Here is a 27,880-nt window from a genome sequence, read left to right on the forward strand (position 1 = left end):
TCGCGACTGAGTTGGAGAGACTAATAGCGCCACATATAGGCAATCAGCGGAAGCATGGCGCGTTTCACATTTCTTGCTAAAAAAAAAATAGAGCGTTGACATCTTTTTTGACCTATTGACGCTACTCGGTCTATTGATACTCTAATTAAAGATACATGATGATAAAATAATGCTGAAAAGACTTAACAAATATACATGCTTTTACCTGAAGCGCAACTCCCATGCATAGATAGGTACATACAATCGATAGCATTTTTTGTTCATCAGTTTGAAAATAGGTTTGGAAACTTTTTTATGTTGGAATGTTAATATTTTCTATATATTTTGCATTCCGAGCTATGCGCACAATTATCCGTTAAATTTAGACGTTGGCATTGTATATGGCAACCTTTGACCTTAACTATATTAGGCCAAAGAAATGATTTTTTTAAATATGACTTCGTCATAACGCAGAACCTTAAAAAGTTTTTTAATAAAAAATAATTATTGTAAAGAGTGAAATCCGCGCGGAGAAAGAACGTTATCGACATTATCACATTTAATCCAACCCGAAAATCGCTCCGAATTTGCCAGTATCGCTGACCCTGAAAAAAGTTAATCTGTACTAGATGTTTTGTAGGTAACCTAATTTAATGCTTGATTATAATAGTAAGAATTGCATTATTTTATAATTTAAATAGTCCCTTGGCTATGGAATTATAATCATCACAAATAATTCTAAATGTTTTAATCACCTTGTGCCATGAGACTTAATCCGAGATCGTAATACGCAATATTTTTCATGGCGCTTAATTGCAAATAAAATTAAATATCTGTTGTGTTTACAACAAGTAACGATAACCCGACTTGGTATACGATTAAAATAGTTTATTACATAAATTATGGTCGTTGATTTACATCATTAAAAGATAGCTAACATGATAGAGTGATACCGGGATACTGACATGATTGGATATTGTGACTATAGTTTATATACTACATGGTAGGTCAATAATAGATTAGATAACAATAATAGGTCAGATTAGGGTAATGTTTTTTATGCGAACACGACATCACTTTCTCCTTTTTTTTTTATGTTCCTAATTTTTCAACGAGTTTGCGTTGTCGCGTTGATCGTCGAGGTGCGTCTTTCGGAGCTTCTGTGATTGGCGATGTCGGCCGGCTTGCGTCCTTGGATGAGAGCGAGGTTTCTGGACCAGGTGCGTTACTTGTTATCTGCGATGATATGGGGAACCAGTCGTCTTCAAGGCACGTAGGTGTTGGAGGTTTTGATGTCCTTGATCTGTCTCCTGGTGTGGCGTGCCGCTTTCTAAGTTGATTCTGATGTTTGCGAAGAGTTAGATGGCCACTGGTCACTTGGTACATCATTTTGCCTATTCGTCTGTCAATTACGCCGGGAATCCATTTTGGACCACGATGGTAGTTTCGTATAAACACAGGATCTGCGACTTGGAATTCGGATGGATTTGTGACGTGTCTCTCTATGTTTTCACGTTGGTTGCGTGGGTGACAAAGATCTAAGCATGTGACGATGTTTCTCCCAAGCATGAGTTCGGCAGGTGACTTTCCGCCTTTTAGAGGTGTACGTCTATAGCGCATCAGGATGCGAGCAAGTCTCTGCTCTAGTGGACCTTTGGAGAAGGTTTTCAGGCCCTCACCAAGTGTGTCGATAGCGTCATTACTGCCTCCAGACAGTTTCTTTAGCGATCCCTTTATGGTTCGAACGGTTCTCTCGGCCTGGCCGTTTGATTGCGGATGGTACGGTGCGATTGTCATGTGCGTGATTCCGTTGTTGGATGCGAATTCCTTGAATCGATCACTGGTAAAGCATGTGGCATTGTCCGTTATTAGCGTGGTCATGATGCCGAAACGGGCCATTTTACTTCTTAGTGCTCTGATGACTGTTTCCGTTGAAGCTGAAGCTACTATGTCCACTTCGATCCATTTTGTGTAAGAGTCCACAGTGATCAGTAACAGTTTGCCTTCCACGGGACCAGCGAAGTCGCAATGAACTCTTTTCCACGGTTCCGCAGGATCTGGCCATGGCGAAAACTTTTTCGGAGGTTCTGGTGCGTGGGATCTACATGTAGTGCATTGTTCGCTGACTTCCTTGATATCTTCGTCTATCCCTGGCCACCAACATAAAGACCGTGCCAGAGATTTCATGCGAACGATGCCTTCGTGCGTTTCGTGGAGTTGCTGTAGCATTTGAGTTCGGAGATTTTTCGGTATGACTACCCTCTGTCCTATCATGAGTACGCCTTGCATAGTCGATAGTTCGTCACGTCGGGTGTAGTAAGGTTTCATCTCCGCAGCTTCTTTGTCATGACGATTCCATCCGTTCATTACGTTGTCGAGAATTTTTAGCAGTAGTGGATCGTTTTCTGTTTCTCTTCTTATAGTTGCAGTAGTTGTAGGACTGCTGTCAATTCTCTCCGTCAAAAGAACGTATTCCGTTGGCAATGGTGGTTCCGTGTGTTGTACCGGTAAGGGTAGGCGACTCAAGGCGTCGGCGTTTCCATGTAATGTCCCTTTCTTGTATTCGATGTGATAGTCGTAAGCTGATAGTACTAGCGCCCATCTTTGTAATCTGGCTGCAGACATCTGTGGTATCGGTTTGTTTTCCGAGAGAAGGCTGACCAGAGGTTGATGGTCGGTAAGTAGAGTAAAGCGTCGCCCCAGTAGGTAATCGCGAAACTTGGTGACTCCATATATCAGCGCCAATGCCTCTTTCTCAAGTTGCGAGTAGTTCTTTTCAGCTGGCGAGAGCGTGCGTGAGGCAAATGAGATAGGACGTTCCTCCCCTTCGATGTTGTGCGAGATAACGACCCCTATTCCGGCAGGTGATGCGTCAGCGGCGAGTCGTATCTCCTTGGTTTGGTCGAAATGTACTAAGAGATTCGATTCGGTCAGTAGCTTCTTGGCTTTCTCAAAGGTTTGACTTTCTTCGGTCTCCCATTTCCAGCAAGAGGCTTTTTCCAGTAGGCGATATAGTGGTGTAAGTTGAGTGGAATAGTTTGGGATGAACTTGGCATAGTAGTTTAGTAAGCCCAAGAACGCTCTCAGTTGCTCTACGTTCGTCGGCTCCGGAGCTTCAGATATGGCTTTTAACTTCGTTGTTTGAGGATGGAGTCCTTCTCCGTCCAAATGGTACCCCAGGAAGTCGATGGAACTTTTTGCAAACTGGCATTTCTCGCGACGAAGTTTGAGGTTCGCGTCTTCGAAGACTTGAAGCAGCGAATCCAGTCTCTTCAGGTGGTCCTTGTTGTCTTGTTCTCCAAGCAATATGTCGTCTTGAAACGGTATAACGCCCGGTTGATTCCTCAGCAGAGCCTCCATATGCTTTTGGAACACCGCGGATGCGGACGAGATTCCATATGGTAAGTAATTGTATTGAAACAATCCTTTCTGTGTATTTATGACTCGTCGTCTAGCTCCAATTGGCTGTATGCTTCTCGCATGTCGAGTCTTGTGAATATCTTACATCCGGCCAGTTTAGCGAAAATATCCTCAGCTCTTGGAAGCGGATACTTTTCGGTTTCGACTTGCTGGTTCGCTGTCAACTTGAAATCACCGCATATTCTGACTTCTCCGTTGGCTTTCATGACAGGAACAATGGGAGCTGCTGACTGGGCATATGGTATTGGCGATATTATGCCGGCCTCCTTCAGACGTTGTAGCTCCGCGTCGATTTTATCGGTGTAAGCATATGGTACTGTTCGGGCTTTAAAGAATCTGGGCTCGATTCCGGACTTCCGGTGGAGATGGACTTTCACATTTTTCAGACATCCTTTCTGCTCCTTGTCAAAAACGGCGTTATGTTTGCTTAGAATGGCTGAGAGAGTTTCGTCGTAACTTGCGATATGAGATACTGCGTCAACTTGAGGTAGAACAGCATCTTGCAGAATTGGTAGCGACGATGACACCCATGATCTTCCACAGAGTGTGGGTCCTCTTCCATTATATATGATGATCGGCAGCTTTTCCGTGTGAGCTTTGTATTTCACGATCACTTGTGTGACGCCTTGTACTTCAATCAGATGTCCGGAGAAGGATTTGAGCCGTATGTCGCATTTCTTGATGGCTTCTTTCTTGATAATTGCGACAGCATCGTGACTTGAGATCAGTGAGACGGCGGATCCTGTATCGACCTCCATGGTGGTCTCGACATCGTTGATTTGACAGCGTATTTTATAAGGTTTGGGCAATTCTCCGCCTTCTACTCGTGCTGGTATATGGTAGACGTCTTCGTCTTTGAGTTTGATGGGTACTGTGGCAGCAGATAGCGCGAAGACTTCGTACTCCGGTTGATCATCATCATTCTCAGCTACGTAGTGCGTTCTTTGATCGTTCTTTTTCTGTAGTCTGCTTCGACATGCTCTGGCGATGTGGCCTTTCCTGTCACAGGAGTGACATGTGGACTCCTTGAACGGACATGTGGCAGGAACATGATCTTGACTACCGCAGCGTGAGCATGTTGCTGTCTGAGTTTGGTCTCGCCGTGATTGATGAATAGGTTTCGACCACGCTTGGCTCTTAGTCTGATGTTTGCTATTTCTAGCTGGGCGTCTTCTCTTCGAGAGTACCGAGACTGCTTGTACTTTTTCGGATGGCTCTTGATTCGGTTGTCCTTTCATGGCGTGGACGTTCTGCATGGCTTGCTCCATGGCCTGCGCTATTGACATGGCCTTGGCGAGTGTTAAGTTGTCTTCAGCCAGTAGCCTTTTCTGCAAGGAATCGTCTCTACATCCACAGACAAGTCGATCTCTCAGCATATTGTCCAGAGATGCTGCGTAATTGCAGAATTCGCTCATCCGTTTAAGTTCTGACACGTACTTAGCTATGGTTTCGCCTTGCTTGCGATCCCTGGTGTTGAACTTGAAGCGCTCGACTATCTCCGACGGTATGGGATTGAAATATCCTGTCAGTGCTGCGACTAGGTCGGCATACCCTTTGTCAGTCGGCTTGTCGGGTCCCACGATGTTTCTAAGAGTAGCGTATGTTGCCGGGCCAATTACGGTTAACAGTGTAGCTTTCTTCCTGGCGTCATCAGTTATCTCGTTGGCAATGAAGTATTGTTCAAGTCTTTCGGCGTACAGAGTCCATGAATCTGTTTCCTCATCGAAAGGACTATAGTGAGCGGTGACTGACATGATTTTCCGTCTGTCGTCCTTGCAGCTAGCTGACAATCTTCTGATCGGCCTTCGTATGGATACTGTGATGGCAGTGTAGAAACTCGCGGTACTTTATCGTTCAATTGTATCTCGCCTCCGTCGCCATTTTGTTGTGTTTACAACAAGTAACGATAACCCGACTTGGTATACGATTAAAATAGTTTATTACATAAATTATGGTCGTTGATTTACATCATTAAAAGATAGCTAACATGATAGAGTGATACCGGGATACTGACATGATTGGATATTGTGACTATAGTTTATATACTACATGGTAGGTCAATAATAGATTAGATAACAATAATAGGTCAGATTAGGGTAATGTTTTTTATGCGAACACGACAATATCAAATAATAATATTAGGCAGTATTTGTGATATTTGCCATTGCCCTTGACACTGAAATTAAAGCTTTTATATTGGGTGTTTCTGATAAGTCTGCCATAAAATTAAAGGGTTTGTTCTTTGGGCTCCCAAACATTGATTGGCCCCTAAAACCAGATATAATCGAACATGTGGGGTTAAAGATATCAGCGTTCAAAAGTCTCCAATTTAAGGCCAACATTTAACCTTTGTGTAGCAGAAGTATTACTATTAAATGGAAAGAATTATTGCCATGTAAAGCTAATTACTCCACATGTGTTCTTTGTTTTAGGGGCCTGGCCAATTAATGTTTGCAAGCTCATATCTCCGCAACTAAAAGCCATTAATTTATGGTAGACTTATCATTAACACCCTGTATAAATATTTGCTATACCTAACTTGCACCAAAACCGCAGTCGGGGGGAACTGTTATTGCTTCTCTTAAACTTGTAACGAGAGAATGAAGGAAGCGTTTAATTTTCTTTTTGCAAAATTTAATAAGATACAAAGTAGCGTTACTACTTGTAACCTTGTGTATATATAATGTAATAAGTGGTTCGTAACTCATAGCACCAAATCCTTCAAGATGTGTTTATGTCACCTTTATGAAGCGCGTGAAACCTACCTAGAAGGGGTCTTCGCACTTCCCAAAAATATGAAATCCAAAAATAAATTTTTTTGACGCAACATTTTTTTTTAATTGAAAGGTTGCCAAATTAATCATCCTCGGATTTTTTTTGACCAATTTTATAATTGATGAGCTAAGATTTTTATTTTCTCTGTTGCAGGTGTACGACGACTAGTGAACTGGAACAAGACAATTTGGCCGATTTGGTGGCCAATGTTTCAGATCTGCTCAATACATTATTGGCCGAAGAGACTTACGATCGACAAATAAGACCTGGATTTGGAGGTTCGTCCATTTATTTTTAGATTACTGTTAACTTTATCATAAGGGAAAAATTAAGTGTAGTCATGTTTGTGCTAAGGAGAGAGAGAGGTGAATTGCCACAAAAAAGACGTCATATAATCATAAGTTTTGATATCTAAGCGCGTTTATATCAACATAATTTTATCTTAATTATAAAATTCCCAATTTTCATCTTAAATTTAAGAATTTTGGCAATGTAATTTTGCAATTCGCACTTCACAAACGCCAATTAACGATAAGACCACTTTAGTCAACACAAGTGATTTTATTTTAATTTTCTTCGTTTTTTTATACACAAGTGCCATTTCACTAACTCCATACTGCGTTAATTCTTATATGATGAACACTGTGTTAAAGCATCTCATCATGATGTTCGTGAGTTGCAGTTGTTTATGACATTTTAAAGTATGCAAAACTAAGACTAAAAATGGACCGTGTAATTCGGATTTACATACTATTTCCTTACTCCATGTGTTGCAATGCGAAATTCCGCCAAATCTTGGGTGTTAAGTTCCGTGACGTTTCAGTCACGAGACCATAAGTTCATAAGATATGTTCCATAAGTTTGTCACTGGTTTCTGAGAGCTTGTCATAAGTGACGTAGGTGAAACGTCATAGATTCTCGTAAAGCGACGCCTCGTGAGGCGTTGTCAAAGGCTTAGTACAGACTAAATAGGAAGATGGACTGCAAAACCGAATGAAGTCAATTCTCGCTTGTCTTTCTCGAACTAGATCTCAGTAAGTCTATAGCTTTACGAAGTAAAGGTTGTGTTAATTTCTCTGGGATGATTATTTCATTCTGATTGGCCACCCTTCGTAATATTGAAAAAAAAATAACTCGATTACACTTCATGATAAAACTAAATATTGAGTGGGTTACTAGTGCTCTCATTTGAAGCTGCTGTGTGAAAAATTTTGAAAATAATTTAAGCGTGGACTCGAATCAAATTCACCAACACTGTGGTTCAAGAACGTCAGGGGCGATATTTTTAGAGCCAATTTCTTACAAAATAGCTCCACTCAAATTAATTTTCCACGCGTACAAAGGTACACGATTTAAAAATAGATTTCTCAGAAGAAATTCTGAGGAGTGAAGGGATATGAACGTAGTAGACAACTGCATCAGTAGACAGAGCAAAAGTTGGCTCGCATGGATAGGTTTTTTATTCAGTTATTTTAAAGAAATAGTTCAAATAACAGCAGCTACGGCATAATAGATGAGACAAGCACTATACGCTAAAGTTCCTGAAAAACATTTTTTCTATTCCAAAGCTCTAGGAAATTCTATCACCGTAAACTAAGTTTGTTCCATCTAAGATATCGCATTTTTCGGGGTCCATATTTCGCGGCTCAAATCCCGTTTAGTTACGCTTCATCACTGGCATCGTGGTATGTCGTGTGTTATTTCTTAAAAGAGAGATATCATCTTTTTATCTACTCCCATCTGCACTTAGCTTGGCATTTTTCTGTTGAAGAAGCTACCATTGTTTAAGGCAAGGTTAACCATTTTTAAACCACTTAAAACAGCACTTTGGCTTGGTTGTTATAAAGTAGACTTTAAATATGAAAAAAGATATAGAAGAAGAAAAACGAGGGGTGGGAATTTATTTTTATTTAAGGATAACGTTAAGAAATATTCTTGACAACAGTTCATATAAATACGTTATTGTGATGAAAATGATTATATCTTTGTCGGTTGGTAAAAATAAGAATACATAGATCTCTTTTACTCGGAATCTTTAAGAAGCCATAGATCCCATCATAGATCCCATCCTAATATCTGATAGGAGTTAAAGGGAGGGGCTTAAAACTTTGTTAAACCGCCCTCTCCTCGTTCCTCGCGTTTCATTGGCTAGTCACATATATATAGGACAACCGTCGACCCCTATCTCTACTCGTTCGGAACACGCAACGGGAGCTTGTTTACATTTGGGTTTTTGGCGCTTATTGGTCGATAGCTACCTCGATGTCGCTCGACTTCTAAGTTCAAATACATTAGGTATGACGTCAGATGTGACTGTTTGTACGCCTCCTCCCCTTTTAGTTCAAGCAGAAAGGCCCACAAAATAACACGTTATAGATTCCAAGTAATATAAATTTATGTGTTCTTGGTTAAAATTTTAAAATCTTTCTCAGATCTAGTGCAACAGCAAGTTTCACGCTTTGATGCGTGAAAAAGTGTAACGCTGGGTTTATAAAGAGTAAAGATAAAACTAATTTCAAGTGCCCGACCCCTTTTTGAATCGTCAACTCTTTTTTTTCGGACAAGAAATTCCCCTTAGCTTACGTTGAGAGATTTCTTATCTTTCGATCAAATATGACGCCGTGCACCATCTATTTTTAACTATATTGGTGCCTTCCCTAGTTTAGCTGACATTATTAAGTTCACCCACCGTTCATTTTCTTAACCGTTATTGAAGAGTGCATTTGACTTATGAGATAAAATATTTTTTATAAAAACTATATTTATTAAGGGCAACGTCAATGGTAATTTTAAGGCATGATTAATATAAGCTTTATGGTCTTTACAAGATCAAGTTTGAGATAAAGTAAACCAAATTTATAGAGACGTTGTCTCTGCGTCTTTGAAAACCATTTTTGACACGCATTTTTTGAATCTAGCTAAGTCTTAATAGAATCAGAAGGGGATAATATAAGAAGTTTGACAGTCTGTATCCTCTTAATACTTAGTTATGTAATATTGTTCTTCCCTGGCTAACCCTTTTGGTTTGCTCTCCTGCTCATCAAACTTAATTCAGATGGGCACCGCACCTTGGGTGAATTCTGTAACTGTTTGGTACTAAATCCTTAGCAAACAACCCACAAACTTTGTTTTGCTGTGGGACAAAAATCGACAAGCGCATGTTTGCGCCTTGGCAAATAGTTTTAAGCGCTAATTGAGTAATGATGAGGGTGCAATTTATATTATTAATATTCGTATGTTGCGAAGAATCATGTTGCAGTTACCCCGCTTTGTGGTACGCTTCTTGCGAATAGAAGTATCATATACTTCTGATATAATTAATATAAAACCATTACTGTCCTTGGAAATTATCTCAACTAAGGGACATATTAAACAGGTTATGATTAGAGTGTTTTACGGATTACCCTTTAAATTTAACAAAAAGGCTCAAAGATAAAATTAAGGGATCATTGGTAATACCAGGGATCGATTTAATTTTAGAAGTAGGAATGGAGAACAGAGTAAATGTGGGCGCGCGTCAAAGTCCCGGACCCCCTTCCACGGGACGGAGGGGTATGAAAGAAGAGGCGGGTCATAGTGACAGGCGAAAAGGAATTAAGTATTTTTCGCCATCCCCGTCAGCAACGTCATTGAAACGTAGTTTAAGTGAGCCAATAAGATAATTTAAACTTTTCGTTACGTGTTGGAGGGAGGGGCTCTATACTGGGCTATGAGTTGGACTCAAGTAAATACTAACCGTTCTCCATTCCTACTACTAAATTTAATCTATCCCTGGTAATACACTAAAGAAAATAACTTGTCAACAGTGCACCAGACGGTAAATTGTTATAGAACATTTTCGACTCAAATCTTCCATAGAACCTGCTGCTGTACCTCGCTCCTACCATCCTTTCAGAAACACAACGTATAAAATTGTGAAGGAGAATTAGTTAATACCGCTAATTAAGAAATAAACAAGTTGGGAAAACCAAAATATTACCTCTCCGAGTCTAAAGGAGGACTACTTACAAACTTATTTACCCAGATATGGAAATGTTTCTTTTTTTATGAGCAAATAGTGAAGTTAAAATTTATGAAATATTAAAGCAGTATACAAAGCATAGCAAATATACTGTAAATCAGACGATATTTTACATCCAATAAGGATATACTTGTACACATTAAAATCATCCGATGGGGGAAAAACGGGAAATGAAGAGATAAAACTTTGGAGGGATATTACCTTTACGTGTTTGTAAAGGCCCAATTTTCTACTCCTCAACTGTATACCCTCTATGTTCAAAGCCATATTCACAACAGGGTTGCCATGTAAACACTATCCTCTCGTTTCACCTCAACGATTTTCTTAGTTTGTCAACATGACTGTTAACGTTACATAACACCAAAGCTAATTTGTGGCTACACACACTGAAGGTAAATGCGCACCATAAAAAGCATGAAAACACGAAGCTATAATCCGATTGCGATCAGACCTTTCTCTGATCTGGGCTGCGTTCAGCAGAGCTCACCAAAAAAGACAGCGGATTTGGAAAACGTTTACCTGTGAGCTCTTTCGTCATATCTTTTCTCCGGTCATCGGTGTTTTAAAAATGACGCTAGCGCAATAAAGCGTGCAAGGTACCAAGGCTTAACAAAAATTGTATGATAACATATTTTAAGAGATAGATAACAACAACTTTTATAATTAAAATTAGACACTAACATGTCTCTTAAACTTCTCACGTGATCAACTTCTTTCACGCTAATTAAATAGCTCTAGTACCATCATAATCAGCAAGAGCTTTTTGTATTAATTCCTCCATGCTTTTTTCGCCAAGCTGAGAACTACGCGTTTTACGTCACGTTATCCAAAAACCCGACTATTTTCCTTGAAGACCGTGCTGGCTCAGCGCTGAGCACCGTGACGTCTAAATTCAATAACAAAATCCCGTTCTGTAGGACACTGCTAACAGCGCTGAGCTCTGCTGAACGCGGCCCAGATTTCCACCATGATTATAAAGTCTAAGCCTAATTATTTAAAAGTGTATTTAACTTTCGGCTCACTCTGAACCGTTAATGTCTCTGTATTACAGAAACGAAAACCAAACCCAAGCGTTTACTTTTTGGTTCAATAGGCCTATTGACAAATAAAAGTTCATTTGACCAATATGGATGCGTTCTTCTTGAAATCACTTTAGAAAAAATTATGCTATAAACAGATGTAGTATAGCTTAAGTAATATATAAACATCGATTTCAAATAATAATAATAAAAAATATTCTTGGGATATCAAAATGAAACAGAGCTTTATAGCTACAAAACCACTAAAGGCATCGAAATTACGAAAAATATTTCCATATATTAATTATACATTATGAGAAAACCAAATATTAAGGTTTTGTAGGATTTTTTTCCACAAAACAAAGCGAACTGCTAACGCGGTGCACTAACGGACGGACACACACAGAATAAACATAGGCTGCTTTTTAACTCTTTCCGTTTTAATTTTGAGTTGAGAAACTAGATTATCTTAAATATTAAAACAAGGAGTATAAACCTATTAGTGGAAACAGTATTTTTGTTCAAATATGAAACAATCCCGCTTATGTTTATTATCTCTGGGCATTGGTAAAAATTCACTCCATTACTCCTAGGTATTCACAGAATTTTAGTTCTTTATAACTGAAATTCATCTGATTATGTTTTAAAAAAATATTTTTCCTTATCATTGTGGTGTTTCGCGACGGTAAAAAATATTTAAATACGCCGCTAATAAAATATATAGTTTCAACTTCTTAATTCTTTAAGAAAAGAAATTTAAAACACCCAAGGAGTATGAACAGAGGTGTGGAAGTTTCAAAGATGGCCGTGGATTGAAAACATCTTTCTAATTGTGTACCAACAACGCGAATGTGCCCAAAACACACTTACGATAGTATCGCACTTACCAACCGTTACCTCTCTAACTGAGACAGTGACACAACAAACTGCATTTTTTATTTATCCTAATTCAACTCCTCTACTCCGTCTCTATTAACATCAATACTCGACCTATTTTAATTTTCTAGAGTTTCCATGATTAGTAATACAGTGGGCGAAATTCTTAAATACTCGCTCTATATTAACTATGAAATGTGTACAGTGTATCGACTTTATACGCAATCTTCATTACTCGTCCTATATTAACTTTGACTATATGGTTTTAGTTAGCACAGATTTTTCTTAAATAATTAAATAAATATAATTAATATTAAATATTTTCTTCGTTAGTTGTTCGCCTTATTGAGCGTTACATCGTTTTAAAAAAGAATAATTAAACAACCTTGAGAGACTTGACTAATATTGACGTTTGGAATGAAGCATACTCCGGTTGCTCGCCTTACTCAAATAGGTAGTATATAAGGGTGTCGAACTACAGCTAAAAGCAAGAACAACCGCAATTGCGTGAACCTTGGAGGAAGACCCCTCCATTGGAAGGCTAGACGTTTCTCGTAACCCTAGCCGATCGCCGCGTATGTCTTAACCTTAAGGATGATGGTGGTGTTAGAAGCCAGGTGTACAGACTGGTGTTCATGTGGAATGGACAAAGACGAGAAGGTGGTGGTGTTAGAAGCCAGGTGTACAGACTGGTGTTCATGTGGAATGGACAAAGACGAGAAGGTGGTGGTGTTAGAAGCCAGGTGTACAGACTGGTGTCCATGTGGAATGGACAAAAACGAGAAGGTGGTGGTGTTTAGAAGCCAGTAAGTACAGACTGGTGTCCATGTGGAATGGGCGAAAGACTAGAAGATGGTGGTGTTTAGAAGCCAGTAAGTACAGACTGGTGTCCATGTGGAATGGGCGAAAGACTAGAAGATGGTGGTGTTTAGAAGCCAGTAAGTTCAGACTGGTGTCCATGTGGGGTGAACAAATGAACAGAGTTGTTAGACAGGCAATACAATTTCCGGGACTGTAAATGCGGTCTGGAAATTGAATACACGTTTGCTCCGATTTGCAAACTGCGAACGCGGTCACGTGGGTGTAACAACGGACAGACACACACACAGACACACACACAGACACACAGACACACACACAGACACGTCGAAATTAGAACCTCTCCGTGACATACGTCACTCGGAGAGGTAAAAATTCTAATCTCTTTTAAGAAAACTAGAAAACCGAAATTAAAAATTACGCATAAGTCTCCCATTAGATACTTGGGTTGTTTAAATAATTATCTGAAAATGAGGCCATTTAGATTCACTTCCATCAAAATAAAAAATAAATAATAAATCTCTACAGCTCACTCATAAAAAATTATTAAAAGCGATTTAATTAAATAAAGAAATACGCTTTGCCATCCTTGAAGAGATGAAAATCAATATTGATCGGGTGCGGAGTAATTAGCGAGTCGGTTCCTTTTATTTTGGAGAGTGCTCGAATCTATATCCCAAGCAAGCAAGCGCCCACCCTTCCCCATTTTCTCGCCATTAATCGGTTCGATGGCTTCAATGACCTGTACCCACACCAAGTCAGTATCAAGGGTTTAGTTTAAAAATCTAAAACTTCCCTTTGAAAAAAAAGAAAAAAAGATGTTGCAAAAACCTTTCGATCGATGAGACAATTACCTAGGAAATATTTTTAATTAAGCTGGGGGTGAGATTTGGAATAAATATTAAAGGATTATTTCTTAATCTGTGAGAGTAATTATCTCAGTGGTCAAAAGCGAAATTATCACGCGGTAAAATAGGGCCAATAATTATTTTTGTGTTTCACAAGAATTGTGTAATTTTGTTCTTCGAAAAAAGTGTATAGGTACAGCCTTGTTCGTCAGCTCATCGTGACATCTTTTTTCTCTCCGGGCCGCCATTTTTAAAGATGGCTGCAAATCGAAACTCGAGTCAGTGTACCAATTATTACTGAAATCTGTTGAATCGCGCGAACGTTATTTGTTCAGCCTTTTAATTTATAGCGGTTTTGGGTTCAGCGTTGATTGTCAGTAATTACCGAAACTTCGTCTCGAAAGGTAAACATTGGAATTTAGTGCAGTTGCTTTTCTACATCGACCGAGTGTGTCATCAGAAACGGCTGATATTTCAGCAGCTGCCTAGAATATTCGCAGCGGCACACTATAACTCGATGAGGACGAAGGCATAGCCCTAAGTTAACCAATCTTGAGGGGAAATAAGTTTGACCAAGAAGTGATATCTAGTTTATTAGTCCCAGATCCCCTTTCAAAATACAAGGGGGGACGTGAAAGGAGGCCGGGCTATTTCGCTTCTCCTCAGTCGGAAAGTACACAATTTTCGTTATTCGCGTCGCGCTTACGTGTGTTTTCAAGAACCAATAAGATGCTGGTTGTAATTTAGAGGCGGGGATAACTCCGGACCTACGTTTGGACTGGAAATAAATCTGGAAATGTGGCGAATCTATTCCTTCTCCCTAGTAAACTAGATATCATTTCTTGGTTTGACTTTATAGGAAAACTTTATACAAATAGCGTTATGTATGAATGCGATTTTTTATTTATTCCCTTCAAAATGCATTCATTCGTCAATAGGAAATTATGTCAAATTCTATCTATCTCAGTATCTCTATATTTACAGGCATACATAGAGCTAATAGAGATCAGTGTGTTTCCATAAATTTTCTCAACGTATCTAGGAGGATTTTGTGGGAAGAGCAAGACTTATCGTTATGTACTCAAGCCCGGCCCATAAAACTAGCATAGAAGTTAACATGGCATGGGCGCTGAAAAATTCCTATTACCTGTATGTATTCCTGAGATGTAATATAGTTATAATTACCATTCGACCCTTTTAAATCCAAGAAAGCTAATTTTTCAATCCGATAGCTGAGGAGTAAGTCATTACGAATGAGTTTCATATTCGTAATCTTCCAGGATCATACTTCTTTTTCAAATTTTCTAATACAAAATACACGAAGCAAATTTAAATATAACTAATGATGAGAAATTTAAAACCATTAAACATAAAGATGTTTCTCGCTTATTTTCGTGTTTAAAAGCCCGTATCTTTTAAAGCTAGTACACTTGAATATAGCTATCTTAAATTTCCCAAAATTTAGCCTCGTTGCTTCGTATGTTAAAAAACAGTGAGCAAAGTTCCATTAATAACCACCTCTAGTAGTTCTCTGGCGTTCATGGCTTTTTCTTGGTTGACTAATTCCAATGCTCCCTGCACCGTAACTTAATATGGAAAGAGAGGTGTTTTTTATTTATCTTTAATAAAAAAATTCCCCTTTAAACTACATTACAAAAAATGTTGGTATATTATAAGATAAGGGATTGAATTTCCTGCTTTAAACTTGAAGATGGCTTGAGCAGTTGCTAAACTAGAAATCGCTTCCGGTTCAACATTCATTCATTAAGTTGTAACGCGAGGAAAGCGCCTTGTTTGCTGCCATACCAACTTCAAAAATCTTGATATTTTTAAGTTTTACGTTCCATAATTTTGTCAGTTGTTGTTTAAGATTTAGAAAGAAACGCCTACTTTTAAAATAGTGGTTTAAATTTTCTGAAGTTCGTGATTTAAATAAATGCCCTCGTTTACGTCATCTCGTGGGCCAATTTATAAACTGGGCTGTAAAATTTCGAGTGGTCTTGCTTGGTTCAATGATTTTGTAGCACAAGATCCTCCTTTTTTGTTAAAGGAAAAGTTCAGATAACGTAACATTATACCTTAAAAGAACGGCCTTTTTCTAAATATAAAAGAAAAAATTTGAAAATAAAATAAATGATCTCTTATTACAAAATAATTAGCTTTTAATTAGTACTTAAAACGAGGACTACTGTGCCGCCATTGGTTTAGTGGCGTCTGCGACTGCTAAACCGAATCCCTTAGCCCTACGGGATTGGTTGAATTCCCACTGGCTTGGTAGGACAGTGGTCCTCGTTTTTAAGACTACTTTAATACTAATTCTTTTGCACTAATAGATCCTTTTTTAATATTTTTCTTTTTATGTTTAGAAAAAGGCGGTTATTTTAAGGTACGATGTTATGTTATTTCAATTTTTTCTTCAATATTTCCGAGGAGGCGTTTAGAATATACATTCTATGGCTTTATTGATCTCCCCACTCGCCTCGTATTCAGTAGATATGAAAACATCTTGTGACCATTTGCTCTTCCACCGTTTTACGGTCATAAAAACCAACAGTCAAAGACGATTGGCTCATTCTAAGCGATATGTATAATTTCATAAAATATCTGGAAAGTCTTGCAATTTAGACGTTCCCATTCTGCCTCAGTTCATGACCTATTACCAAACATTTCAATACATGTGCTCTAGACATATCTTAAAGCTGAATTACCTACTTTAGGTTCTAAGCTTCATTCCTCGTGCTGCCTGGAACTCGTGAATCGGATGTGCAGCTAGCTATGCACGACGATATGTAAGGGATCACACCATGGCAGGGAAGTCAAGGTAGCAGACTCGTTGTCAAAGGAATTACTATATAGTTGTAGAGTGATGCTTATAGCTTACGCAGTGTAGAGATCATCGATAGGACCTCTGCTAGTGGCGCAAACTAAGATGTTACGTTTTTAGAATGAAGACCTTTGATGTGTCGCGACGCATTTGAAGATTAGCTCCGGCTCTGTTGAGCAGCTCAAATTGAAATATAACTTTCAGATACAGTGCACGCGTGGGAAGCGTTACTTTTACTTCTGAGCTAAATATATTGCCTCTGTACAAAAACATGATGTAACTTCGATCTTTCCTCAAGGACTTAAAGGGTACCATTTACTAGTCTAATACGTTAAACGTTGGTTAAGTTATAGCGTATGTTCATAAGATCTGTTCCATAAGTTTGTGACTGCTTATTGAGAGCTGATGAAACGTCATAGATTCTCATAAAGTGACACCTGGTGAGCCGCTGTCAAAGCCTTAGTACAGACTAAATAGGAAGATGGATTGCTAAACCGCGTTTAGTCAATTCTTGGGTCGTTTTTGAACTAGTTCTCAGTAAGTCACAAAGTGTAGGAAGTGTCATCAAACTTGTGCAACATTTTTTTTAAACTAATGGTAGTAGTGAAATGATTTGAGGCATAAAATTCTATTCGACGACTTGACACTCTACATTACGTTAGTTCGTATCTTTTTTAATATTGAAGATGTTAAGTGGTCAAATTGCAATGTGAAATATTTGTTATTTTGTAAGCACTTCGAAATAAAACGGAAAATATTACAATTTGCTTTTCTTTGGAAATGCAAATACGCTTTTATTTTTCAGGGACAGAATGGTATTGGTTTTCTTACTGACTCTTTTTAAAGTGATTCATCACTCTAGCACTATTTTTATTTTCCATTTTTAAAAACGATTCCTTTCAGTTGACAAAGGAAACTCCAAAAAATGAAATATTTCTTTTATTGTTGTTGCCAAACGCTGTTCTTTAACAAAAATGAAGCAATAATCGCAAATAAACTGTGTTCTTGGTTTTAACTCTATTTGCCTAGTGTATTAGACTTGGCAAGGAATTAACAAGCTCTTCAACGGAGCGCCGCCGCGGTTTTTCAACCGTGTATCTCGGAAGTTCGCTTGTGTTGAAACCTTTTTTTTTCTTTACTGGAGTCGGTGTATCTAAATTTAGAGTTAGATCCCCATCCGACTCTAGGCCTAATTTCGTATTTAGTCCTAGGCTTTACTTCACGCTCTTCATTTAAAAACTAGGTGATTCTGTAATACCTATCTCTTCCGATTTACTTCCTCTAAAGATGTCGGATACTTCCTAAAAAATAATGCTCAAAATGGTGGAAGGAAATTTATTACAAGGAACGTTTGCAAAAATAAATTGGAACTACAAATTTAAATTTATGGCATTCTTGAGTATGATTAGAATTGTTGTTGGAAATGCACTTTTTATTTTGTCCAGCTAAGTAGTAAATATTTCGTAGATTCGATTTTTCACCTTCGCAATGATACACTAATCCTTTAGGCAAAAACGTCAAGTGTCCCTTCTCTTGGTTTCTCTGCAAATAACTCGGGCGGTTCGCTCATCTAGATCTACGGAAATAATAAAATGGTCTACCCGACAAACTAGATAATTTTAAGATAATAAGGGACTTGGTCGGAAGTTTAATGGCATTTTAATAGCACTCGTTGCTTAAAGATAAGTCGTACTGACAAAAAAATATCAGTTCCTGATTCAGGTTAATTAGTGTTTAGTGGTGGTGTTAGCAGGCAGAAATAATTTGAAACTATTTTAATTGTATTAATCTTTGTTTTTGTTTATTTTCTAGGTAGACCGACAACTATCTTAACAGACATTGAAATTAGAAGTTTCGGGCCGCTTTCAGAGAATGACATGGTGAGTTAAAATTAATTAGGTCTTTAACCTAGCGATCGTGTAATAGTTGTACATCACTTAGAATAAGTGTTGAAAAACGAGTGAGAAAATAAACAAATTGTGTATGATCAGATAAACAAGCGGAAACGCAAACAAATCCTGAGTTAATTTGTTGAATTCATTAAAGAACTATTTTAGCGAGCGGTGTATAAATAAACATCGTATATCAACGTGATCACAGATTTAATTTCTGCATTATAAAGCTCCATTACTGTAGTTAGTGTTCGTATGGGGACCCCGACCCCGAAAACCACGGATCCCAGTACCTAAGATGTAAAATGTAGTCGGGATGTTTCTTGGGGTTTAGATTTTGGAACTAGGAAATTATTGGAAAATGGTGGATGTAAAAACTTACTATATTTTAATTTTTGTTAAAGGTGTATTCCATGGATTGTTATTTTCGGCAAACGTGGTGGGACGAGCGTTTAAAGTTCTCTCGGGGAGGCATGGAAGTTTTATCTATGGACTGGAAGTTCTTACAAAAAGTTTGGATTCCAGACACTTATTTTTTCAACGGGAAAAGTTCGCATCTCCACAAAGTGACAGTTCCCAACAAATTCATCAGAGTTAGAAACGACGGACAGTTAAAATACTCCATGAGGTAAGAACGCCATACTTATTAAATTTCATTTTGTACTTACGCAAAAATTATTCGTACAAATTTCCATTGTTATTAAAATGATAATTTGTAAAGGCATAATTAACTGGAAAATAATGAGGGGAACTTATGCCGACGAAACATGGTCGGTAGGGTAAATATTTTCCATTTATTAGTTGATATTTCGAGAGAGTCCACAATATTTTTGACAGGTCAGCTGGGAATTAGCACTGGGCTAACGACAGAAAGGCTTAGTCAAATTTCCCTTTGCATCGCCGTTGCTTGAAAACCCCTCGTAGGCATGACAGATTCTTAATTAACACTATATTAAACAACATGAGGGTATACGTGATATATTAAAAGTAAAACATAAAGGCTATGTTTATTTAGATGAAATGTAACCTTTCCTACAAACTGATGGCTTGTATAAATAAGTACTGTTGTTTTATAACAACACAGAAATTGACAGACGCGATATGTTAAAAGTAAAACATAAAGGTTATCTTCATTAAGCTAAATGAAATGTCACCTTTCGTAGAAAATTAAGACTTGAATCACCAATTATTGTTGATTAATAACAACAAAAGAGAAATTGACAGCGTTGTTGAATGTAGATAGTTACAAGAGTACACACGTGACCCAAAAATATCTAACGCCAAACTCAAAATTCAGTCTTAGATTGAACGGTTTACCGTCAATATTTTTCGGTCTATATTGGATCGTCGAGATATATTTATACGAAAACGTTATGGGCTAAAAATATTTAAGAGGTAGTTACAAAAATTTTAAAGTACTAAGCAGGGTGTGAAATAAGGTGTTGGCCCAACTTGACCCTGGACAAATGTCCACTTTAAAAATTAGCCAGGCCAGTTAAAAATTAAATGCTTTTGAGTCTACTGGCCCTGTGGCCACTTAATTAATTAAAAACTTTCCAAGGTTTCACCATTTTAAGTGGTCAATGTCCAGTTTTTTTTAAATAAAAGTGATTTGGTTCTACTTGCCAAATAAACAGTTTAAAAAAATCCTTATTTCTCAGCCTGAAGTACTGTATGAAGCGGATGACACGCCAGTAATCCGAATACTGTACCGCTCTCGGCACCGTTTGCCTAAATGCGCATTCTACAGTGCATGTGCGGGAAAATCTTAATTTATAACAATGGTCTATAACACCATTACCTATAGTAAGAGCTTATAAAAAGTACTACAAAGTTTGCAATAAATTAAAGTCAAATCTCATGCCATATTTGACTGATCGTTCAAGTCACACCTACTAATTTCCTACAGTTTCCTCAATGACCGTAAACGCATATACGCGTTAACAAAAAGTCAATAACTTTAAGCCCTTTTAGCAGGGCGTTATTTTTGTTAATCATAGACCAAAAATATAAGTTGGTTTTTCCCAGCCCAAAGCATGTTTTCTTACAATCGTGCAAGACTCTTTGAAACACAAAATCTCACAGGTGCCTTAAAGGTGCGACTCGTGGGATGGTTTGAAGGCGTGTACACTCGTGTGTTCTTTTTTCGTTGAGCATACGAAGGTATGCTTTTTTCTCTTTCTCTCGAAGAGTAAATGAGTGTTTGGCGTGATCCCAAGAAACATTAGCGAAAAACTTGGGATGAGTGACAGCCCATATATCGAACACTTGCTTTTTTATCGGCATCGATTTCGTTTGAAAATCGTCTCTCTCTCAGTTCTTTTACCGCTCACGGATACGGCGTTGGCACAGCTCTCCTTTGACTTTACTGTTTAAAATACGCGTGTTTATCTAACATACACTGTTACTCTTCGCCGTTCTGTAGGAATCGCTTAAAGAAACAAGGGTACTTACTCAGTATCTTTTCTACAGACTACTTCGAGGCAGACAATGAATTTAATTTATTTCAACCAGAGTTTTTCGCTTATTGTGAAACTGGAAATTTCTATCCACGGTCGGAAGAGAAAAGCAAAAAGTGAAAGAGTTAAAGAAATAGTAACTTTTAATTACGACTAATGTGAAAATTGATCTTAATAACTTAATATTTGTATGCCATCGAAGAAATTCCAAAAACATGTAGTTTAATAGCTGTACATAACCTGCCATTTTTGACGTCATAACTATGTTTGATGGAAAATACCTGCATGTTCCAATCCAACATTTATTGATTGATGTGCACACTATTTTCCCTTTAACAATTGCAATTAGTGAGCAATTCGAAAATTAAAATCTTCGTTTACGCATGGATATGTATAAATACTGCGTAAAATGGATTTCCATCTCTTACCTTCCACAGGGCATTTCGTTTAGTCGCCGTTCAGCAGATAAAAAAATAAGACTTCCAACCCTCTAACCTGGTGAGGGAGAGGATAATTTCTATTTTTTTTCTCTGTGCATGTTCGAAATTTCAAACCCACCACTATGGATTCTGCGGAGAGCTACAGTTCCTTTCCCCCAAGTGACCTAGCTACTTCCGATTCAATTTAGAGCCACCTCGCATCCGCGAGTGTATCGCATATTTAGTAGATCCTTTTGGCCTAGTTAAGAATCCATTATACCCAGTATTTATACATATCCATGGTTTAAGGCTGATAATTCAAAAATATGTGGCAATGAATCTTATTTTTGCTATTCTAACGTTGCTGCTTCCTAGATAATCAATATAGCGTTCAACGTATTATAGCAACTTGCATTGTTCATTATTCGTGAGACATTGAAATAAACTCCTGATAGATTTTAAGAGTGAGAGAAGAGGCAGATTTCAAAGCGAGATATCTATGCATGAATGAGTAAAAACCTTTTAGCGACTGCAGCTAGAGTATCCCTACCCAGAACAGACAACAGATTGGCACTGTCGACATGTGTCAAGCTAGGGATAAGAGCTCCCTTTTGAGATTTGGAAAGGGTGGAAAGTGAAAAGCTATAGATACTTAGCGATATCTCTCTCTGACTTCTATTTGTCAGATCGTTGTCTATTTCAATACCTTCCTCCGCGGGTGGTTAGTAAAAGTCAAAGCCCACGTTGTGAGTTCTGTCACAGCTTAATCTTTCTAAATAAAATTTATTTAAATCGTTTATAGGCCCTGTAAGACTCCATGATATACTTTATACCCATAAAGCCAGACACGGTTAAATCAAAACAAGCCTTCATAACATTGAACTTGATACATTTAACAGTCTCTTATATCTCGCTTTAAATTTACAAAATGGTTCAACGGAGGAATTTTGATCTATTTTTAAAACTAAAATTAAAAACAAATACATTTTGACACGACATGCACTCTTTCTAAAATAATTAATTCGTTTAAATGGCATCTAGTTATTATTTAAAAACACGCTCCTTTTGCTATTGTAGCTAACAAAGGAGTTAAATTTTTCCAGCGCTTTTTCGGTTAAGTGTGTTCCTTCCTCAATTCTAAACTTTGCTCTCCAAGTTTTTTAAAAGTTTTATTTTCACTGGCAATATTGTTGTCACTCTTATTGCAGTTGGTGAGAAAGTTAGGTTAGTTTTAGATTCTCACTGGAAACTTTTTCTATCGGTTAAAGATCACATTTTTATTAGCCTGACTCATATCCTTTTTGTAGGCACGGTTAGGCCTATGCCCTACTTATATTTGAAACATACAAAAGTAAAGGTAAATAAAAAGGTTCAAGCTTTAAATAGTGACATTTGTTGAAACGTAAAAGCGTAGGAAAGATTTAAAATAGAAGTCAACTTACAGGGCAATGACATCCATAGTTTTTGAATGAGCGCCTGTAAAACGTTAAACCCGCAATGCATGCAAGCAAGTATTTTCATGTGAACACTATGTGGAAACATCTAATCGTTAAATATTGAAAAGCTACGAATGGTTATAAAATTCATGACCTTTGTCTCAACAAGAGAACAGGTAATGAGACTATATCAAAAAATTTGGAGTTTAGACACAAATGCCCCAATGAACAAATGCAGTGAGAAAAGAGCTAGAAGTTGAGGCAGTCTTATTCGTTGGATCTGAGTCCCCAGTGTATTGCATTGCCCAGGGACCTGTAACGCCACTGCCAAAGGTGCATAGTATACTCAGGGTGCACTTGATATGATACGTTTGTGCTGAGCAATCAGAACCATGCAAGAGACGCCACTGAAGGGAATAAGCCCAAAAAGATTATCTACTAAACCCCTACTTTTAATGGCTGCTAATTGGGATAAGAAACTTCTGAACTTTTTCTGTGACGTACCTCTCATTACCTAATGACACCCAAAGCCCTAAAAGGCAAAAATCAGTCTGTTGCAATCAGTTAGCCACTATGATAGATACCGGTGATACCGTCTTCGCAAGATTGTAACTCTTCTTTTATCCTCCTTTGCCAAAAAAAAGGAAAATGTATGAAAGGGGTCCCTAATGCGTAACGCGTTTTGACTCTTTAAACTCTATATCCCCCTCTTTTCCCCCATTTAAATGAAATTTCCTACAAAAGATTTTCTTTTATGCGGGCCTAAACCCCTCTTCCCCTTTTCGACGAAAACTTGGACAAAAGGGACGGGACGGAAATCCTGATACCCGACTTTTCTGCAAGGTCCAAAAAGAGAAGAAGAAAAAAATGTTGGAAGAGCTAGGCTTAGAAGGAAAAAAAATGGTCCAAAAGGAAACGATCCGTAATTTGAATCGGGCGATTATCGTCGCGATTTGCTCCAATTAACAAAGAAAATCTCATTTGTTCTCTTAGACCCTAAGGGTCATTTGCCCTCTTCTTATTTTGTGGACAATTACCGAATAGGTTTATGCCTTTGCACTTGCGTGTCATGTAAAATGCCTTTTGAATTACCGATTTTTGAGTTATATTGAAATTCTCGTTCCAATCATAGCCGTGTAAAACTCGCAATAAGTACGGGGCTTACATAGTTTATATTGACGGCATTTCGCCATATTTGTTTGAAGGTTTCTCTTTCAAAAAGGGAAGAGAATAGTGGCACTATATCTACTGTGGTTTTAATACCTGGTCAAGTTAGGTTACGGACATAGTTGTAGATCAGGCAGTAGGTTTGTTTAAGTTAAATTCTAAGCCAAGAGACTATCATGTCCCTTTTTTTTAAAGATTCATCCTATTAGCGCCCATAATAGACCTTTTCAACGTAATAAAAGGGGGTAGGAAACACTCAGTATCGGGACATACAAGTGGGGCTCATGCATTGCTGTCTCTCATGATGCAAAAAGGTGCCAAAAAGCAAAATGGAGGACAAAGTTTTATCCCCGTGTCTTTCCATCATACTTACATCGAAATGGTCTATTGCAGAGTAGTGTAGAGTTATGCTTTAACCTATGCACCAAGGAAACAAACTGTCTGCAAATCATTCGGCGAAAACCTCTATATTTTGTGAAACTTCCTTGTACAGTCTAAACCCTTTCACAAGCTCTTGGTAGTTTAATGAAAGTGGACTTTTAATTTGGGAAATTTCTATACAGTGTTACCGTAATCACTTAGTATGTAGTTCCGTAAAGCAAATCTCATTATTCATTTATAATTTACTCGAAAGCTAATTAACTAAAAATAAAGTCAAAATATCATAAAAATATAATCATAATAGTATGAAATTGGTTCAGGTAATTCTTCCACATATTTGAATGCAAATGAGGTAAAATTAGACTAAATACCCTAATTACCTTACAAAAACTGCCTTATGCAATGAAACCTTAATCGCTGGAAATTTTCCTATTTCCCATGGCACCCGTCACGCGCTGGCTATCACGAACGTCTCAAAGTCTCTAATTACGTTTATAAATATAATGCATCTGGATATAGCCAATGATTACATCCGTTTTATTTTTATTGCTGAAAAAATTGGCAATTAAAACACTCACCGCAAATTAACTATGAGAATGCTTTCATTTATATGGGTGTGGTTATGGTGATTTCTTTTCCTTACAGAAATTGAAGGGAACATGTCGAATAGTTAATTTTTTCTGCTCTCCAAATCAGAAATTTGTTTTTCTGTTTTTCAAGTATATGAAGGGCTAGTGTCATGAAATATTTCTGTATCCAGTCAGAGGTAATGCAATCCTGAAATTATGGGAGATGATAGGATGATCCAAATATGTTGTTAAATTTAGGAAAATCAGAGAAGCTTAGCTTTATTACTTTTGAAGGATGCAGTTGGTGTAATATTTAAACTTTTTATCGACGGAAAATTTAAAATATTTATTTCAGTTAACTGGACAGTTATTTTAAAGTCTTTTTTATTAGTTAAAATAATGGCATTAGAAGGCAAAAATAGCGCCTAATGTTTATTTGCGTTTTGCTTTTTGCTTTTTCAATTAGAAAATATGAAAGAGCTGCCAGGGGTTTTATAGAGTACTACCCACCATAAAATAGCACTTAATTAAATACATCTTTAAAATCTTCAATTTGGATCAATTTAATTGCTAAAACCATTTCTTTTTAAAGCGCCCGTGTTTAAGCTATTTATGCTTTCATCTTCAAAAGCATTATTTAGTTATATTTATTTTCTATGAAACCGTTTAAGATTTTTTGAATGACAGTTACTACAATTCAGGCAACTGCTAAATATACAAACCCAAAAAAGTCCGGTCTTCTGGGTTTTTTTGAACCGTGAGAGAACAGTGTCATATCAAATAAATTGGTTTAAAAACAAGGTTTCTTAAAGTATAGAAGCAAGTAAGACAAAGTCTATTAATTGAAATTACACTAGTCAGTAAATTATTGTGATAAGATTTATAAAGAACAAATTTTTCTACGACGTGTTTAATTCAAACTGAACAGATTTCTGAGTTGCAGACGCCTCTTTTAAAGAAAACTAATATCAAAACCCCAAACAATTCATTATCTAGCCCACCTATACTAGACTATCCCTTATTCCAAGTATAGAAACTCTGTAACTTCTTGGCATGTAATAGGCGTAGGCCTTGTTGGTATGAATAAAATTACGACATAATTTTTTTATCTACAATGACGGATGATACCCAATTTTATCCGAGAGAAAAGGTGTAGCGCTAAACCCAGTAGTATACTAACCCGAAATTTACAAATTGATGTCTGCCTTTAATACTTCTCAAAACCATTTCATTTTGTGAAACAATTTTTTATTGCACGATTGAGAAAAAGAAATTCCATTACAACATAGAGCAGTCAAATTCAGTTGAATCGTACTGTATTTAATCCAATGAGATTCAAAAGCGTCTTTATCAAAATTTCTATTGCAAATCGGATATAAGTTGAATTTTATCGAGTTTGTTAGAAAATTTATTTTGGTTAATGAAATGTCTTATTCTGATTTAATTTAACTAAAATGTGATTCAAGTTTGAAATAATTTCATGGTCACTTAGTTTTTATCACAATTTATTGGCATATGTTTCCCCATTTTTTATCTGGTCAATACATATTACTTCGTTATTGTCTTTTGTAATTATTCAGCAAGTGCAGATGTCTTGGCAAACTACTGGTAATATTTCTATCTCGATAGACTTTGCTGCCTTAAACTGATAGCTTATCTTAATTTAGAATCTTTAATAGTGATAACGTTGATTTAATCTATTTCTGGCAAAAGTTAATATATCACATACGATTTAATTCATACGAGGTCGCGAAACATGGAATTTTTACGTCACGCCATTAAATTGTACGTAACGGAAGTGAAACCGAGGTTCATTTCCGGCTTCTAGAGGAAGTAAAATTGGACAGAGGGGCGGGGTAATTTCGCAGGAAGTGGCGAGGCGAGTGCCGCTTCGTTTTCTAGGACTTCGTAATCAAAATCATTACTTTTTTCGATTAGCATTTTGGGGAAACCGCGTACCTCCCCCCCTCTTTTCACGATTTAAGGTGGTACCTCGCTTTCCCCCTCCCCACTTTCTAGTTTAATTTGGTGTTCTAAAAATAATCCACCTTCACTGAAAGCAACGGAACGTGACTCTTAGTTGTACTTTGATTCAGGGTGAAATTAGTAAAAACTTTATTTCCCAAGCTAGTTTAAATGTACTGCGAAAATCGTGTAATTCGAGGTGTAATTGCTTTTAAACTTAGTTTGAAATGCAAACTACTTTAGAGAAAATAGCCCTGTTAATACCAAAAGTATACAGGGTGTTTGTGAAAAGTCCATCAATAATGAAAGGGCGTATTTATTGGGCCATTTTGAGTCGAAAATGTTCTATGACATTTTGCCGTCCGAGCCACGGTTTTCGAGTTATGATTTGAATATTTTAGGGATGACCCCTTCATTAAATTAGCGCTGTCTTTCAATTTCTTAATTAAATTTAAGGGGTCATCCGTAAATTACTCCAATCATAACTTGAAAACAGTGGCCCGAACGGAAAAATGTCATAGAACATTTTCGACTCAAAATGGCCCAATAAATACGCCCTTTCATTATTGATGGACCTTTCACAAACACCCTGTATATGCATTATAACAAAAGTCTTGTTTTCTACTCTTTGTATGTGGTTGCCACTTACACTAAACACTTTGAGACCGGTTTCAATCATTTGGAAAAGTCAAAATGCAAATATTTTAAAATTTTCTATTCACTATTCACCACAGTGATCTTTCATGAAAAATTGTGTTTATAATTTGCAATTGCAAAAACGATAAAACGCTTTAAAATTGTCTAATTTTTCTTTTCAATTATTTACTGTTAAATATAATGAGCCTGCCTTTTTTCTACTTTAAGTTTTAATGCCAAATATGCGTGTCGTGTCGTGGTGGGAAGTTTTCAAAGTTTTAAATGTAACTTTTTACCGAAGTTTTAATGTGTTTATCTCGTGATTTGATTGGAAGTTCTCAGATTTTAAATACTTGGATATTATCTGTTGGTCTA

The 27,880-nt window shown here is 37.3% G+C and overlaps 1 protein-coding gene across 1 annotated transcript in view; it reads left to right on the plus strand.

Moving 5' to 3' along the window:
• The window catches only part of LOC149690168 (gamma-aminobutyric acid receptor subunit alpha-6-like), a 95,658-nt gene that overhangs the window by 32,451 nt on the left and 35,327 nt on the right, over positions 1-27,880 (plus strand). The window contains exons 3-5 of the mRNA XM_089870797.1: positions 6,328-6,452; positions 18,394-18,461; positions 18,878-19,101. Of these exons, the coding sequence (XP_089726923.1) occupies positions 6,328-6,452; positions 18,394-18,461; positions 18,878-19,101 (417 nt within the window). The remainder of the gene's footprint in view (positions 1-6,327; positions 6,453-18,393; positions 18,462-18,877; positions 19,102-27,880) is intronic.

Source organism: Phalangium opilio, unplaced genomic scaffold, assembly GCF_054372755.1.
Source record: "Phalangium opilio isolate 3A_F unplaced genomic scaffold, DU_Popi_V2 ptg000031l_1, whole genome shotgun sequence".
Lineage (NCBI taxonomy): Eukaryota > Metazoa > Arthropoda > Arachnida > Opiliones > Phalangiidae > Phalangium > Phalangium opilio.